This window comes from Mastigoproctus giganteus, chromosome 14 (assembly GCF_048544385.1).
Source record: "Mastigoproctus giganteus isolate SK-2022 chromosome 14, ASM4854438v1, whole genome shotgun sequence".
Taxonomy (NCBI): Eukaryota; Metazoa; Arthropoda; class Arachnida; order Uropygi; family Thelyphonidae; genus Mastigoproctus; species Mastigoproctus giganteus.
Window position 1 is genome coordinate 37,480,746 of NC_143588.1, and position 15,084 is coordinate 37,495,829.

Below are 15,084 nucleotides of genomic sequence, written 5' to 3' on the forward strand. Positions count from 1 at the left end.
CCAAAACAGCAAGGATTTTTAGAGTGGTAAATGAGAAGTGGCTTTACCTTAAAGTCTCCGCTTGCATTTGCTGCCAATAACAAGGTAAGCCTATCTTTCATAGGCTTATGTCCTGGGAGCGTCACTACTTCTTGCGTGATGTATGTTCGATTTGGTAAGCACTTCCAAAATAACCCAGTTTCATCCCCGTTAAAAATTTGCTGCGGCAAGTAGCCTTCCTTCATGATTAAATCTTCAAATTTTTTCACAAACTCTTCTGCAGCCTTTTTATCTGCACTAGCTGCTTCCCCATGTCTGAACACTATGGATACCTATTCTACCTTTGAATCTGTGAAACCACCCACGACTTGCCTTAAATTCATCAGTTTGATCTGAGATATGTCCTGGAATTTTCTTCTGCAATTCTTCAAAAATTAACCTAGCCTTCTCACAGATCATTGCCTAAGTTAATGGATCTCCTTTCATCTGTCTTTCTCTAATCCAGGTAAGAAGCAGCTTTTCCATTTCTTCATTGATTAAAGATCTGTTTCTGTCAGAAATTTTCATTGCTCCAGCGAACACCCTAGCATCTATAATCTTGTCTCTTTGTTGCCAAAAAGTTGCCTCGGTTGACCTAGGGACGCCATACTCATGAGCTACATCTGTAATTGTTCTACCTTTCTGCACTTTATCTATAATTTCTTTCTTCTTTTCTATGCTCAACCAAGTGTGTTTCTTTCCTGAATTATTCCGCTGTTCACTTCTCTTTGGACCCATTATTAAATTTCACTCAAAAAATAAATAACTACCAAAGCACAAAATTTTTTACTTTATGAGAAATGCAGAATTATAAATTAGCACAAACAACTAGAACAAACGTGAACTCAGACTACGATTATTAACAAGATAATGTTGTCTCATAACTGAGGAAGAACTGATGGCATACCTGTAGCTATTTTTGAGGGCGGCTAACGTAGCTCAACGATTGAGGGATCTATTCCCACTTTATCTATCATTGGTTAAATGTTACTCTCGCTTTTTAATACCATTGGTTAAAATGTAAGAAGCAGCCGTCACTATTTAGTGCTATTTAGTAACGTTAAACATAGTTACGTAGTCCAGCTAAAGAATTCTATCATGCAATATCGTGTAGCGTTTTCGCTGGCCCGCAAAATCCGACTGTCGAATTGCGGTACGTCAAATTGCGAGGCACTACCTGTATAGTGTTATAACTGCATTGGGTTATAATTTTGTACTAAAATTGAATTTTATTGAAATTAAATCAAAATCATGACTCAGACCAGAGCAGCAAAGCAAAAGGCTAATGGGAGTGCTGCGGCTCAGGGGAGAACTGGGGGGGGAGGCAGTTGCCCTCTGAATCGCAGCCTTTTAAAATGCACTGCTTGCTTGATGTTTCTGGAGCAATCAGGTACGGGACACAATATTGCCAAGGGGAATGTCTTTGTGTGTGCACGATGTAAGGAGTGTGAGGAAATCAGGCAACAACTCAGCGTTGTTATGGGCCCATATGAGAGCTTGAAGGACAGGGTGGATGCCCTCAAAAGATCTAAACTGAGGAGCCCATCAAGCTCTCAGCTTCCCACATCAACGCCACAGCGTGCACTTGAACATCACGCAACACAGCGACAATCCCCAAGGCAGAATGTGCTGGTCCCACAGGAACTAGTAGTTGTCGATGACTCTATTGTCAGGAAAAAGGGGAACATATTATGTAAAGAGGATAGGTGAAACAGGACCAGAGTATGTTTGCCAGGGGCAAAGGTTGATGATGATGTTGTAGTGCAGATATCCTTTAAGGGCACAAAAGGTGATATTGTTGTACACGTTGGCACTAATGATATTAAGAGTAGGAGACCGGCAGAATTACTAAACAAATACAGGTCACTGTTGAAAAAAAAAAGCCTTGAATTAGGGTTCAATTTGAAAGTGTCTGCAATTCTACCCAGACACGATAGGAGGGAATATATGATGAGAGCCTTTTTGATCAATTCGGCCCTGGAGAGATTGTGCAAGGCTCAAAGTGTAGAATTTTTCTCAATCATGGTCTGTACTTGTTAATAGGAGAAACTGCTTCTACAGGGATGGGTTACACTTAAATAGAAAGGGTGCAAGAATATTTGCTGATGCTATCGAGGCAGTGTTAGGTGGGTCAGAAAACTGCTGGATTGAGGGGGGGATACACACACTAATGGATTAACAGTAGCCGCTGGCAGAGGTTAAAGTGATTTTTGCACTGAATTGTACAGTACAATAAAGTGATTCTATTGCAATGAGCAGCAGCCTGGAAAACAAGATGCAGGGGATTTCAGAGACTGCTGGGAGTCATTGTGGTACAGGTAAACACATGGATTGCATTAGCGTAGCTAAGAATAGGGGCAGATGCATGTATACTTGTGTGTACACCAATCATAGGAGTTTGGTAAATAAATTTGATGAATTTGAGGTGTTGGTCAAAACATCAAAGGCTGATATTGTTGGGATATCAGAGACATGGTATCACACATATATAAGGACTGCAAAACTGGAATTTGGGGAGTACAATGCGTACAGGAAGGATAGACAGGATAGGAAGGGAGGAGGGATTATGCTATTAGTTAAGAAACACATAAAATCCAAGGAGGTACGGCCAGCCGACATTGCTGGACAGTACAGTGTCGAGTCAGTTTGGTGTGACATAAACAATGGTAAATCAAAATTGAGAGTAGGAGTGGGTTATTGGTCTAATGACTCTGATGAGTATAATAAAAAACTGTACAGGGAAATAGAGTGAGTCAGTAAATCTTATAATGGGGGATTTTAATTTCCCGGATATTGACTGGAATTTGTGGGTTGATCACTTGCACACATGCAAGGCTTTTGTGGATTTATTGGATGATTGTTTTCTACATCAGCATGTTTGGGAGGCAACCACAGGGAGTAATATTCTTGATCTGATTATCAGTAGTGATTCTTCATGCATCAAGACTCTGCAGATAAAGGAACCACTAGGTGGCAGTAATCACATTGTGCTGAAGTGGGATTTACTCAAAGAGGTTAACTACGATCAAGGGTAAAGGAAGGATTTTTGCCTTCGTAAAGGCGAATACAGAGGTCTGAGACAGTATTTAAATTCTATATAGAGGGACCAACTGATGATGTTACCAACAGCAAATTCAAAATGGGAAGCATTCAAAGAATTAATCTCGGAAGCTACTAGGCAAGAAAAATGCATGGGATACATGTAAATTAATGGGTGACATGGAAGCCTACGATAGATATAAGCTGGTCTGTAACCAAGTCACAAAGGAGGTTACGCAAGCAAAGGCAGATTATGAGAAATCTTTGGCAAAGGATGCAAAGAAAAACAGCAAAGAATTCTTTACCTATGTAAACTCTAGAAGGAAGGGGGATGAATCAGATTGATCCACTGGATATCGATGGTTCGACTGTCGATGATCCTGCTCAGGTGGCTAACAAACTAAATGGGTATTTTGCATCTACATTCACACATGAGGAGTTATTCAGGGAGGGGATGCCAGAGGTGAACTAAATTCTGGCAGTGAGGGGTTGCCAGAGGTGAATTAAACTCTGGCAGTGAGCTAGATGATTTTGTAATAACTGAGAGTAAAGTGGAGGGGAAATTGTTGAAGATAAACATAAGAAAGGCCCCTGGGGTGGATGGCATCTATCCAGTTATTTAAAGGAGGCAGCAAAGGAAGTAAGAAAACCCTTAGCCATAATTATGAGAGCTTCCTTGGAATCAGAGGAGGTACCTATGGACTGGAGATGTGCAAATGTGACCCAATTCATAAAGGAGGATCAAAGGGCAAAACAAGTAATTATAGACCTGTTAGTTTAACTTTTGTTCCAGGGAAATTGATGGAGGCACTGGTTAAAGAAGCACTGCAGGATCATCTAGACAAGACTTCAGTTATAGCTCGGACACAGCATGGGTTTGTTAAGGGGAAGTCTTGTCTTACTGATTTGATTGGATACTATGATGCAGTCATAAAGAAACTGGATCCAAAGAATAACTTTGATATCATATATTTGGATCTGAGAAAAGCCTTTGATACTGTTGCACATGGAAGACTGCTGCACAAATTGGAGCAGTGTGGCGTTGGAGGCAAACTGCTGCTATGGATAAAGGGATGGTTGAGTGGGAGAAGACAGAGTGGTAATCAATGGACACTGCTCTTCGTGGACTAATGTTATTATTGGAGTCCCTCAGTGTTCAGTGTTGGATGCATTGTTGTTTTCTGTATTTATAAATGATATTGATGATGGTATATCAGGCTAAATTTTCAAGTTTGCAAACGATTCAAAGGTTGGCAGAGTTGTTAATGACACTAATGACAGTATGATGCTGCAACAGAATCTAGAAAAGTTGAGCAGATGGGCTGAGAGGTGGCAAACGAAGTTTAACATTTGACAAATGTAAAGTACTACATATGGGAATCAGTAACCCCAGAGTAACATATCAACTCTGTGGTACTACACTGACAGTAGTAGAGAATGAAAAGGACCTGGGGATAATTGTGCAGGCAGATATGAAGTTTTCTGAGCTGTGCACACGGTCTGCAAGAGTAGCTCATGGTGTCTTGTCAATCATATACAGGAATTTTTCTAGCAAGGATAAGGAGGTGATTATCCCCTTTATAAGGCAATGGTCAGGCCATACCTTGAGTACTGTATACAAGTCTGGAGGCCTCAATTTAAGTAGGATGTAGAGCTGCTGGAACGAGTGCAGAGAAGGGCAACAAGATTAGTGAATGGAAAAAAGGGTTGCTCTTACGAAGGAAGGCTTAAGTTTGCAAATTACAGTGTCTGGAGCCTAGGCACCTGCGAGGTGATCTGATTGAAGTGTATAAAGCCTTGAATGGTTTGAGCATGCTCAATGCGGATGGGATTCTTCCTCTTGCTCAGAATAATTGCCTGAGAGGGCATAAATTCAAACTGAGGAAAGACAGTTGTAGTATAGATGTGCGGAAGTTGGCCTTTAGCCAGCGGTTAGTTGATTGGTGGAACACACTTCCATCTTTTGTTGTGAAGCTGATAGCCTAAATAAATTTAAAGCTGAGCTGGACAGGTATTTGGAAGGAATGGAGGGGTGACATCGGAGCTTTTTTTTTGGCTGATGCTGCATAAGCTTGCTTTCTTTTATCGTGTGCCTCTACTAATGTTAATGCTAAATTCATATCATTAAGCTCCCTGTCAGAGTTTAATAATACGCTTCTGTACTCCACTTCCCTACAGAATTCCTCATGTGCGAATGCAGATGCAAAATATTTATTCAGATTGTCAGCTATTTGAGCAGGATCGTCAACAATCGAGCCATCGATATCAAGTGGACCAATCTGATTAATCCCCTTCCTTCTAGAGTTTTTATATAAGTAAAGAAGTCCTTGCTGTTTTTCTTAGCATCTTTTGCCAAATATTTCTCATAATCTGCCTTCACTTGCCTAACCTCCTTTGTGACTTGATTACAGACTGGCTTATATCTACCATAGTCGCCTGATGATTTATGTGTCCCATGCACTTTTCTTCTCTGCCAGTTCCATTAGTTCATCCATTTAGGTCTAAACCTTGAATAGTATTTCTTAATCGGTATGAAAAGCCTAGCAGCTTCCACGATGAATTCCTTGAATGCTTCCCATTTAGAATTTGCTGTTGGTAATATCATTAGTTGGTCTCATTGTATAGAATTTAAAAACTGTCTGAGACCGTTGTAGTCACCTTTACAAAAGTAAAGTCCTTTCCTTTACCCTGATGATAGTAATATCTTTAAGTAAATCTCACATCAGTACACTGTGATCACTGCTGATAACCAGATCCAGAGTAATTCTGGTTGCCTCTCGAACATGCTGCTGCAGAAAACAATTGTCCAATAAATCAATAAAAGTCTTGTTAACCCACAAGTTCCAGTCAATATCTGGGAAGTTAAAATCTCCCATTTAGCTCCTTATTACTGTTAACTTCTAATAGCCATCCATAAAAACTTCTTCATGAATGAATGAATAATTATTCAGTTTGTCAGCAACCTGATCATCATCATCAATAATTACGACATTCATATTTAGTGTGCCAATGCAATTCATCCCTTTCCTTATAGTGGGGTGATTCCGTGTCAAGTGGCCTAATTTTGAAGATGGTCCCTGCTCGACCATCTTCAATTTTGCTGAAACTTGGTATAGATGTTTAAACAGGTTTCCAAAGAAGCTATGCAAAAATTCAGTTCAAAATATAGTATGCTTGAGGCACCAGTACCTTTTTTGTGGAAGTCACTTGTGTTACGCAGAGCAAACCACTAAAAATTTTCAAAGTTTTAAGTGTTACTGTTGCACAACATTGAGAGATAGTGCTCTGGAACTTGGTATACCTAGTTAACTTTTGGCGTCCAGGGTTCAAAAACCTTCACATTTTTTACAATGCAGTCTAAAACTGGCACCAAAAATTTGTGGCGACAAATTTAAGTAAGGCTTTTGAAAGTCATAACTTTGAAATAAAAACTTTTGGTACTTTCTTCTTTGGGCATTCCATTTAACGTCTGCATGAATTTGGCCTAAATAAATATGAACTCTTATACTTGTTTGCTGACGGAGATATTTTTCTTCAAAGATACTCAAAATTTTACCTATTTTTGGGGCAAATATCTTAAGTGGGAGACTTCCAAGTCTCTCATTTTTGCACCATTGGAAAGAGCAGGTTTTAAGCAAAAAGAATCATGGTTTTTCAGTTTTGTAACTTGATACTTAAGGCTTAAAAAATGGCCTTAAACATTTTCTATTTTCCACATAATATTTGCATACTTATTTGATGGTGAAGTTTCACATCTCAATAAGGACAGAACTACTGCATTTACAAGAATGAAATTTTCTGCAATTACAAAAATACAAAAAGATCTGTATTTTTTACAATGGGGATACAAATTGCAATAAAAAAAATTGAATGGGTTTCTTTAGTGCAAGTTCCTAAGCCTGAAAGGAGGCCTTTATTCAGGATTCCAAGCATGAAGATGATGTTCTATTGGTTTCTAAGCTTGAAAAAAGTTATAACTGCAACAAAATTTATTTAAAACACAAATACAATTTGAAATAAGCAAGTGAGTGTGAAGATATTGAATCACTGCTTCGTAATGGACTGGAATTTTTCATTGATGGTTGATATTACTACTTCAGGCAAGCTATATTGTTGTCCCATCGTTGTTGCTTTTGGAGCTGGAAGACTGGCAATAATTTGTTGTTCAGGAATACAGCAGACATCTTGTCCAGCAGGCCAGTGAAATGAGCGAACTGCTCCATGAAGATGCATGAAATTTACCAATACATCATGTTCTTCAAATGAAATTTCACAAATATTTCAAATCTACCAATTATTGTCATAAATACAGGAAATGTATGTATGCCAGGCTTAAATTAACAATTGGCACATATTGATATGTGCCAATTGTTTTAATATTCTATTGAAGCCAATATTCTATTTCAATTTAGTCTGATCAAATATTGTATTGCAATTTAGTCTGATCTACATGAGCTACAAATGATGATGGTGTGTCATTTGATATTCTGCAAACACGAATCTGTCTTGCATCAATTCATTTCACAAATATACGTGGTCTCAATTCTAATCTCAACGACGTCCATTTCCACTCACAGTCTGCCAAACCCCATGTACTTTTTCTGACAGAATCTCAGTTATTGGTTGATTCAACTAATACTCATCTCAGATGCCCAAATTATTCGCTGTATGATTCCTTTCGCCTCAAAGGTGGTACTTGTGTATACGTCCATTCTGATATTCTCTGTCAGAGACTTGGCAATTTGGAATCTCCTCTCTTTGATCTTCTCTGGCTTAAAATTTCTCTACCTCACTGTGTCAAATTCATCTGTTGTCTCTACCATTCTCCCAATTCCACTAATCACTTGGAGCTCTTTGACTTCCTCTCTTTGCAACTTGACTTTCTCCAGTCCAACTTTCCTAACAGTGAGGTGGATTTTAATGTTCACAACTCCAGCTGGCTTCTGTTTTCTAGTCACACCGACTCAGCTGGTCGAGATGCTGAGGCTTTTGCAATTACTAATGACCTTGAACAGATTGTTCATTTACCTACAAGAATACCGGACAATCCTAATCATACAGCCAATACGCTTGATCTTTTTCTCACAAACAACCCTTCTAAGTACACGTCAAAGTGAGAGGTCCTTTAGGCACTTCAGATCACAACTTGGTGATTGGCTCTTCTCCAATGGAATCTTTATCTCATGGCTATTCCCAACCTTGTGTTTTTGGCATTACAAGAATGCAAACTGGGATGACCTGCGAGAGTTCTTTTCCTTGGTCGGATTACTGCTTCAAAACTTCTGATGTCAACATTTGCTCAGATCGTGTCAGTGAAATTATTCTTGCAGGAATGGAATCCTTTATTCCACATTCCACTTTAAAACCTCGTCCTTTATCTAAACCTTGGTTTTCCAACAAATGTGCTAAGGCTGTCCAAGAGAAGAATGTTGCATATCGTAATTGGCTTGTTTCTAATTCTTCAGTTTCATTTTCTGCCTACACCAAAGCTCGCAATAATTCTAAAGCAGTTATTAATCAGTCCAAACTAGAGTTTGAACAGGCTAAGAGTAGAAAACTTACTTCTAGCCGAGTATTCTGGTCTCTTGCCAAGCAATTGGCCACAACTTTTGCCCATCTCTGCTCCCACCTCTGTCCAAACCAGATGGTTCTGTTGTCACTTCAACCAAACAAAGCTGACCTGCTAGCATCCCATTTTTCTTCCAACCCATGTATTAATGATCTTGTTACCACCATTCCCCAGTTAATGTCTCCTGTGGTCTTCTGTCAAAAGGATATCAGAAGGATTTTGACTAATCTTGATGCTAAGAAAGCTCCAGGTCCCGATGGTATTTCTCCACTTGTTTTCAAAACCTGTGCTCCTGAACTTACTCCTATTCTTTGCCACCTGTTTTCACTTTCTTATTCCAAAGGTGTTTTTCCTTCTGCTTGGAAATTTGCTCATATCCAGCCAGTTCCTAAAAAGGGTGACAAATCCCTCCATCCAATTATCATCCCATTGCAATTACTTCTACTCTTTTTAAAGTAATGGAGAAATCAATTAACTGCCAACTCTTAAACTACCTAGAAACCTTCCGTCTGATCAACAATAGCCAGTATGGATTCCGTCAGTGTCGATCCACTGGTGATATTCTGTATTATGTTACCCATTTATGGACTAATTCAATGGAAAGGTTCGGTGAAACACAAGTAGTTGCTCTTGACATCTCAAAGACTTTCGATCGTGTTTGGCATAAAGGTCTTCTAAACAAGCTTCCATCTTATGGTTTGCCAACTGTTTTTAGTAATTGGTTATCCATTTTTCTCTCTGATCGCTCACTGATGGTGATGGTAGATGGCTCTCTGTCTTCTAACTTCTCCACTAATGCTGGTGTCCCCCATGGTTCAGTTCTTCCCCCCAATCTTTTCCTCTTGTATTTAATGACCTTCTTCCATTGACTGGAAATCCTATCCATAGTTTTGCCAATGATAGCACATTGCATTCCACTTTCCATTTTGAGAAACCTTGTCCTGCTCAATCAGTTTGAACTTCTAGAAAATCTGCTACCAATTCCTTAAATGCCGATCTTCAGGTAATTCTCCAGTGGGGCAAAGACAACTTAGTTGATGTCAACCCTTCTAAAACTCAGTCTTGTCTTATATCTTGCAAAAAGGATTCTTCTGCTCCTATTCTTATCTTTAGTGACACTCCGATTTCTAGGCAAAATGATATATCTCTTTTGGGGATTACCCTGACTTCTAATCTCTCTTGGCACAAGCACATTACAAATATTGCTTCCTCTGCATCTAAAAAACTTGGTTTTCTCTTTCGCTTTTGGTGTTACTTTTCTTCCAAACAGCTGCTCACTCTGTATAAATCGCAAATCCATCCTGCTATGGAATATTGTTCCCACATCTGGGGTGGTGCCCCCAAAACCTCTCTCAGGCTTCTTGATTCCATTCAGAAGAGGGCAGTTAGGTTAATTAATGATTCATCTCTAATAGAGTCTCTCCACTCGCTCTCTCATAGACGCACTGTTTCTGCTGCATGCTTCTTCTACAGATACTTCCATGGGCACTGTTCTTCTGAATTGGCTTCTATAATTCCCGCTCTCTCTTTCAAAACAGTCTGAACACGTACCGCCACCAGCCAACATCCATTTACTGTCCAACTTCAAACTCACAGAACCAACTTTTCATCTTCCTCATTTATTCATTCAACTGCCGTTTTCTGGAACAACCTTCCTTCATATGTATTTCTTGAAAATTACAGTCTACAGAAGTTCAAGTCCAATGTCAACAAATATCTTCTTTTGTCTTCTCAACCTCCAACCCAAGAATGGTACTAAGTACTATAGGTTCTAATACCTCTCGTGTTTGGGGTTTACATAAAAAAAAAAAAAAAAAAAAAAACTTTCTGAGACACTAAACTCTTCCATTGTTTTCTTTATGGACCAACTAAATAAAGCTAGTGTTAATATTTCAAGTATTCCTGAATGACTTGATACCATCAACTTTTCTTTCAATTCTTTCAGCAACATTGTAATCTAAGCAATTTCCACATTGATGACTTGCACTTGGCTCCATGATGTCATTTGGATCCAAGCCACCAATAGATGCAATTTTACTGGCAATTAGATCTTGTACTTGACTTGCCTTCCTTTTGGCATAGCCTTGTGAGTCTCTCTTAGCCATTCACTGAAATTTCAGAGAAATACCAATAGCCATCAAACTTGTGTTCAAGCTTTCAGTCACATGCATTTTGTTATCATGGTCTGATCCAGATGGTGCCTCTGTAGCCAGGTGAGAAGGAGCAGCAATGCATAACACAAACTTCTTGATTAGATTGGGGTTCGAGCCCGTCACCACCACATACGGAGGATGCGGAAAGGTCAGGGAATGACCACCGCATATTCCCGGAGCAATATGGCCTTAGTTGCTAATGCTCCTAAAGACCAAACAACAACTGATCCAGATGAAGTTGATGTTCCTGTTGCTGCTTTTCAGCTGTTAGACCCTTTTCGGCATGATGGGCACAGCTTCTGGCTTGGTTTTATGTCTACTTTTGTTAGGTCTTTCAGGTAGTCTGCCAATGACAAATAAATTGGTTGTAAACTTTTTTTCACCATATGATTTTTCTTCTGGAAAGGATTGCAACATGAACGCTGCAAAAATTCAAATTTTGTCAAAAGCAAAGCTTCATGATGTAGACAAATTGTGTCTTCTTCACCCAGTTTTAATCCAAAACATCATCCTATCAGCTGTTTTTCTTAAAATTCAAATTCTTTAAATAATTTTAACCCAGTTTTGCATGTATAGATAGCACATGACATTTAGAATTATCCATATGACATAAGTCCAGCTTATCTACAGCAAAATCTTCTCATTCCATGGCTTTCATGCTGACTAATAAGTGGATAAACAAACTGTTCATCATGAAGATAAAACACATTAATAACAGCATGGTTCAAATATCAGCTATTTATACTTTTTTGGTATGATTCTAGAATATTCCAGAGTTCTAGAATGCTCATCAGGTTTCTTTTTTTTTTTTGGGGATTCAAGAATATTCCAGAATTTCTGGAAGTTTAGAATATTCCATAATTCTTGGGTATTCTTCTAGAATATACTCGATTTCAGGATTATTCTAAACATTAGGCAGAATTAAGAAAGTGTTCTGCAACAAAAAAAAAAATCTCACAAAATAACAAGGCGCCTCCGTAGCCAGGTGGGAAGGAGCAGCATTGCGTAGCACACACTTCTTGATTAGACCGGGGTTCGAGCCCGTCACAACCAAATACGTAGGATTCGGAAAGGTCAGGGAATGACCACCGTATATTCACGGAGCTATATGGCCTTAGTTGCTAATGCTCCTAAAAACCAAATAACAAACAACAACAAACAAAATAACAATATGGCACATAAAACTACTTGATGTTTAGGCTTAATTTTAAGGCCTTAAGTGCAAAGACAAAACAGATAAACCGTGATCCTTGTAGCTGAAACTCTGCTTTTTCCAGTGGTGGCAAAAACAAGAGAATTGATGGTGTCCCACATTAAGATATTTGCCCTTTAAGATAGGCCTTTAAGAGTCAATCTTTGAAGGAAAATATCTCAGCCAGAAAACAAGTATAAGAGCTGATATTTAGTTACACTGAATTCATGCAGTTGGTAAGTGGAATGTCCAAAGAAGGTACCAACAGTTTTTATTTCAAAGTTACAACTTTCAAAAGTCTGTCACCAAATTTGTTGGTGCAAGTTCTAGACTGCATTGTAAAAAATGTGAAGGTTTTTGAGCCTGGACACCAAAGGTTTTGAATTCTCCGCCAAAAGTTAACTAGGCATACCAAGTTTCAAAGCACTACTTCTCACCATTGGGCAACAATATTAAAGGAGGCAGCAGAGGAAGTAAGCAAACCCTTAGCCATAATTATGAGAGCTTCCTTGGACTCAGGGGAGGTACCCGCAGACTGGAGATGTGCAAATGTGACCCCAATTCACAAAGGAGGATCAAAGGCTGACACAAGCAATTATAGACCTGTGAGTTTAACTTCTGTTCCAGGTAAATTAATGGAGGCACTGGTTAAAGAAGCACTGCAGGATCATCTAGACAAGAATTCAGTTATAGCTCAGACGCAGCATGGTTTTGTTAAGGGCAGGTCTTGCCTGACCAATTTGATTGGATACTATGATGTAGTCACAAAAGAACTGGATGCAGGGAATAACTTTGATATTATATATTTGGATCTTAGAAAGGCTTTTGATACTGTTGCACATGGAAGACTGCTGCACAAATTGGAGCAGTGTGGCATTGGAGGCAAATTGCTGCTATGGATAAGGGGATGGTTGAGTGGCAGAAGACAGAGAGTGGTAATCAATGGACACTGCTCAACGTGGACTAATGTTATTAGTGGAGTTCATCAGGGTTCAGTGTTGGGTCCGTTGTTGTTTTCGTTGTTTATGAATGATATTGATGATGGGATATCAAGTTTAATGTCGAAGTTTGCAGATGATACAAAGGTTGGCAGGGTTGTTAAGGACACCACTGATGCTATGCTGCTGCAACAGGATCTGGAAAGGTTGAACAGATGGGCTGAGAGGTGGCAAATGAAGTTTAACATTGACAAATGTAAAGTACTACACATGGGAAACAGCAACCCCAGAGCAACGTATCAACTCTGTGGTACTACACTGACAGTGGTAGAGAATGAAAGGGACTTGGGGTGGTTGTGCAGGCAGATATGAAGTTCTCTGGGCAGTGCAGACGGGCTGCAAGAGTAGCTCCTGGTGTATTGTCAATGATATATAGGAATTTTTCTAGCAGGGATAAGGAGGTGATTATTCCCTTGTATAAGGCAATGGTCAGGCCACACCTAGAGTACTGTATACAGGTCTGGAGGCCTCATTTCAAGAAGGATGTAGAGCTGCTGGAACGAGTACAGAGAAGGGCAACAAGATTAGTGAATGGAACAAAGGGGTGCTCTTATGAAGAAAGGCTTAAGTTTTGCAAATTACAGTGTCTGGAGACTAGGCACCAGCGAGGTGATCTGATAGAAGTGTATAAAGCCTTGAATGGTTTGAGCATGCTCAATGCTGATGGGATTCTTCCTCTCGCTCAGAATAATCACCTGAGAGGGCATAAATTCAAATTGAGGAAAGACATGTAGGATAGACGTGTGGAAATTTGCCTTTAGTCAGCGAGCGGTTGGTTGGTGGAACAGACTTCCATCCCTTGTCGTGGAAGTTGATAGCGTAAATAAGTTTAAGGCTCAGCTGGACAGGTATTTTGAACGAACAGAGGGGTGAAGTGGAAGTGGTTTTTTTTTTTTTTTTTTGGCTGATGCTGCAGAAGCTTGCTTTCTTGCATCAAATGCCTCTACTAATGCTAATGCAACAGTAACACTTAAAACTTTGAAAATTTTTTGTGATTTATTCCACCATAACACAAGTGACCTCCACAAAAAAGGTGCTGGTGCCTCTAGCATACTATATTTTGAACTGAAATTTTGCACAGCTTCATTTGAAACCCGTTTAAACATCCACACCAAGTTTTAACAAAATTGAAGATGGTCGAGTAGAGACCCCTAGGCCACTTGACATGGAAGACCCAGTGTTAAGATGTGCTACAAATGCTTTGCTACTTTTCTTTACATTCTTAGCCACAGACTTCTGCTTTAGCCTTACTTGAAGATCAGTTTGAACTTATCATAGGCTTCTATCTCCGCTGATAATTTATAATCATTCATGCATTTTTTCATCTGTTCAACTGATATCCATTTAGATCTTAACCTTGAAAAATATCTGTTAATTGGTATGAAAACTTAGCAGCTTCTATGATTGCTTCTCTGAATGCTTCCCATTTAGAATTTAATTTTCTAATATCCGATTGCAGTCACCTTTACAAAGGCAAAATCTCTTCACTTTGCAGTAGTTATATCTTTAAGAAAATCCGACATCAATATATTATGATCACTGCCACCTATTGGTTTCTTTATCTGGATATTCTTAATGTATGATGTGTAATTTACTGATAATCAAACAAAATATTGCTTTCTCTTGATGTATACAAGTAAAACTTCCATTTAACAACCATTATATGTTTAAATATGTTGTACTGCACAGTGCAAATGCAGCCCAGTTCTAGGAATTGAAGACACACAATGGTTGTAAGAGCGCGAGAATGTTCATAACATTCCTCAGACTAAATGGCAAAGTATATTCAGAAAATAATACAAAAACCCATTATAAAAGAAATAAGTAACAATAATTAATAGTCACTTGTAATGTTTAAATATTGCTGGATTTGGTACAACTTTCAGTTTCTTGCACAGCTTTTTCCCATCCCTGTAAAAAAAAAAAAAAAAAAAATACTATAAATACAAGCAACTTGAAATTTTTGTTTATAATAATCAACAAAAATGATAATTTGAATTCACTTTCAATACCATAAATTGAGATTTGTTCTAATTACACTGGTCAACACCAAAAATATTTCTGGCTTGAAAATAGTCAATTCTTAATTTCAGCACAAGAAAAATGAATATAACA

General features: G+C 38.8%; 1 protein-coding gene across 3 annotated transcripts in view; it reads right to left on the reverse strand.

Annotated features, from left to right (window-relative positions):
* LOC150075068 (protein disulfide-isomerase A5) overlaps positions 1-15,084 on the reverse strand; it is a 755,693-nt gene that overhangs the window by 661,404 nt on the left and 79,205 nt on the right. For 2 of the 3 annotated variants that reach the window (XM_090388976.1, XM_090388974.1), the window contains exon 4: positions 14,815-14,880. The exons of the other annotated variant lie outside the window; for it this stretch is intronic. In XM_090388976.1, the coding sequence (XP_090245102.1) occupies positions 14,815-14,880 (66 nt within the window). The remainder of the gene's footprint in view (positions 1-14,814; positions 14,881-15,084) is intronic. 3 annotated transcript variants of the gene reach the window in all.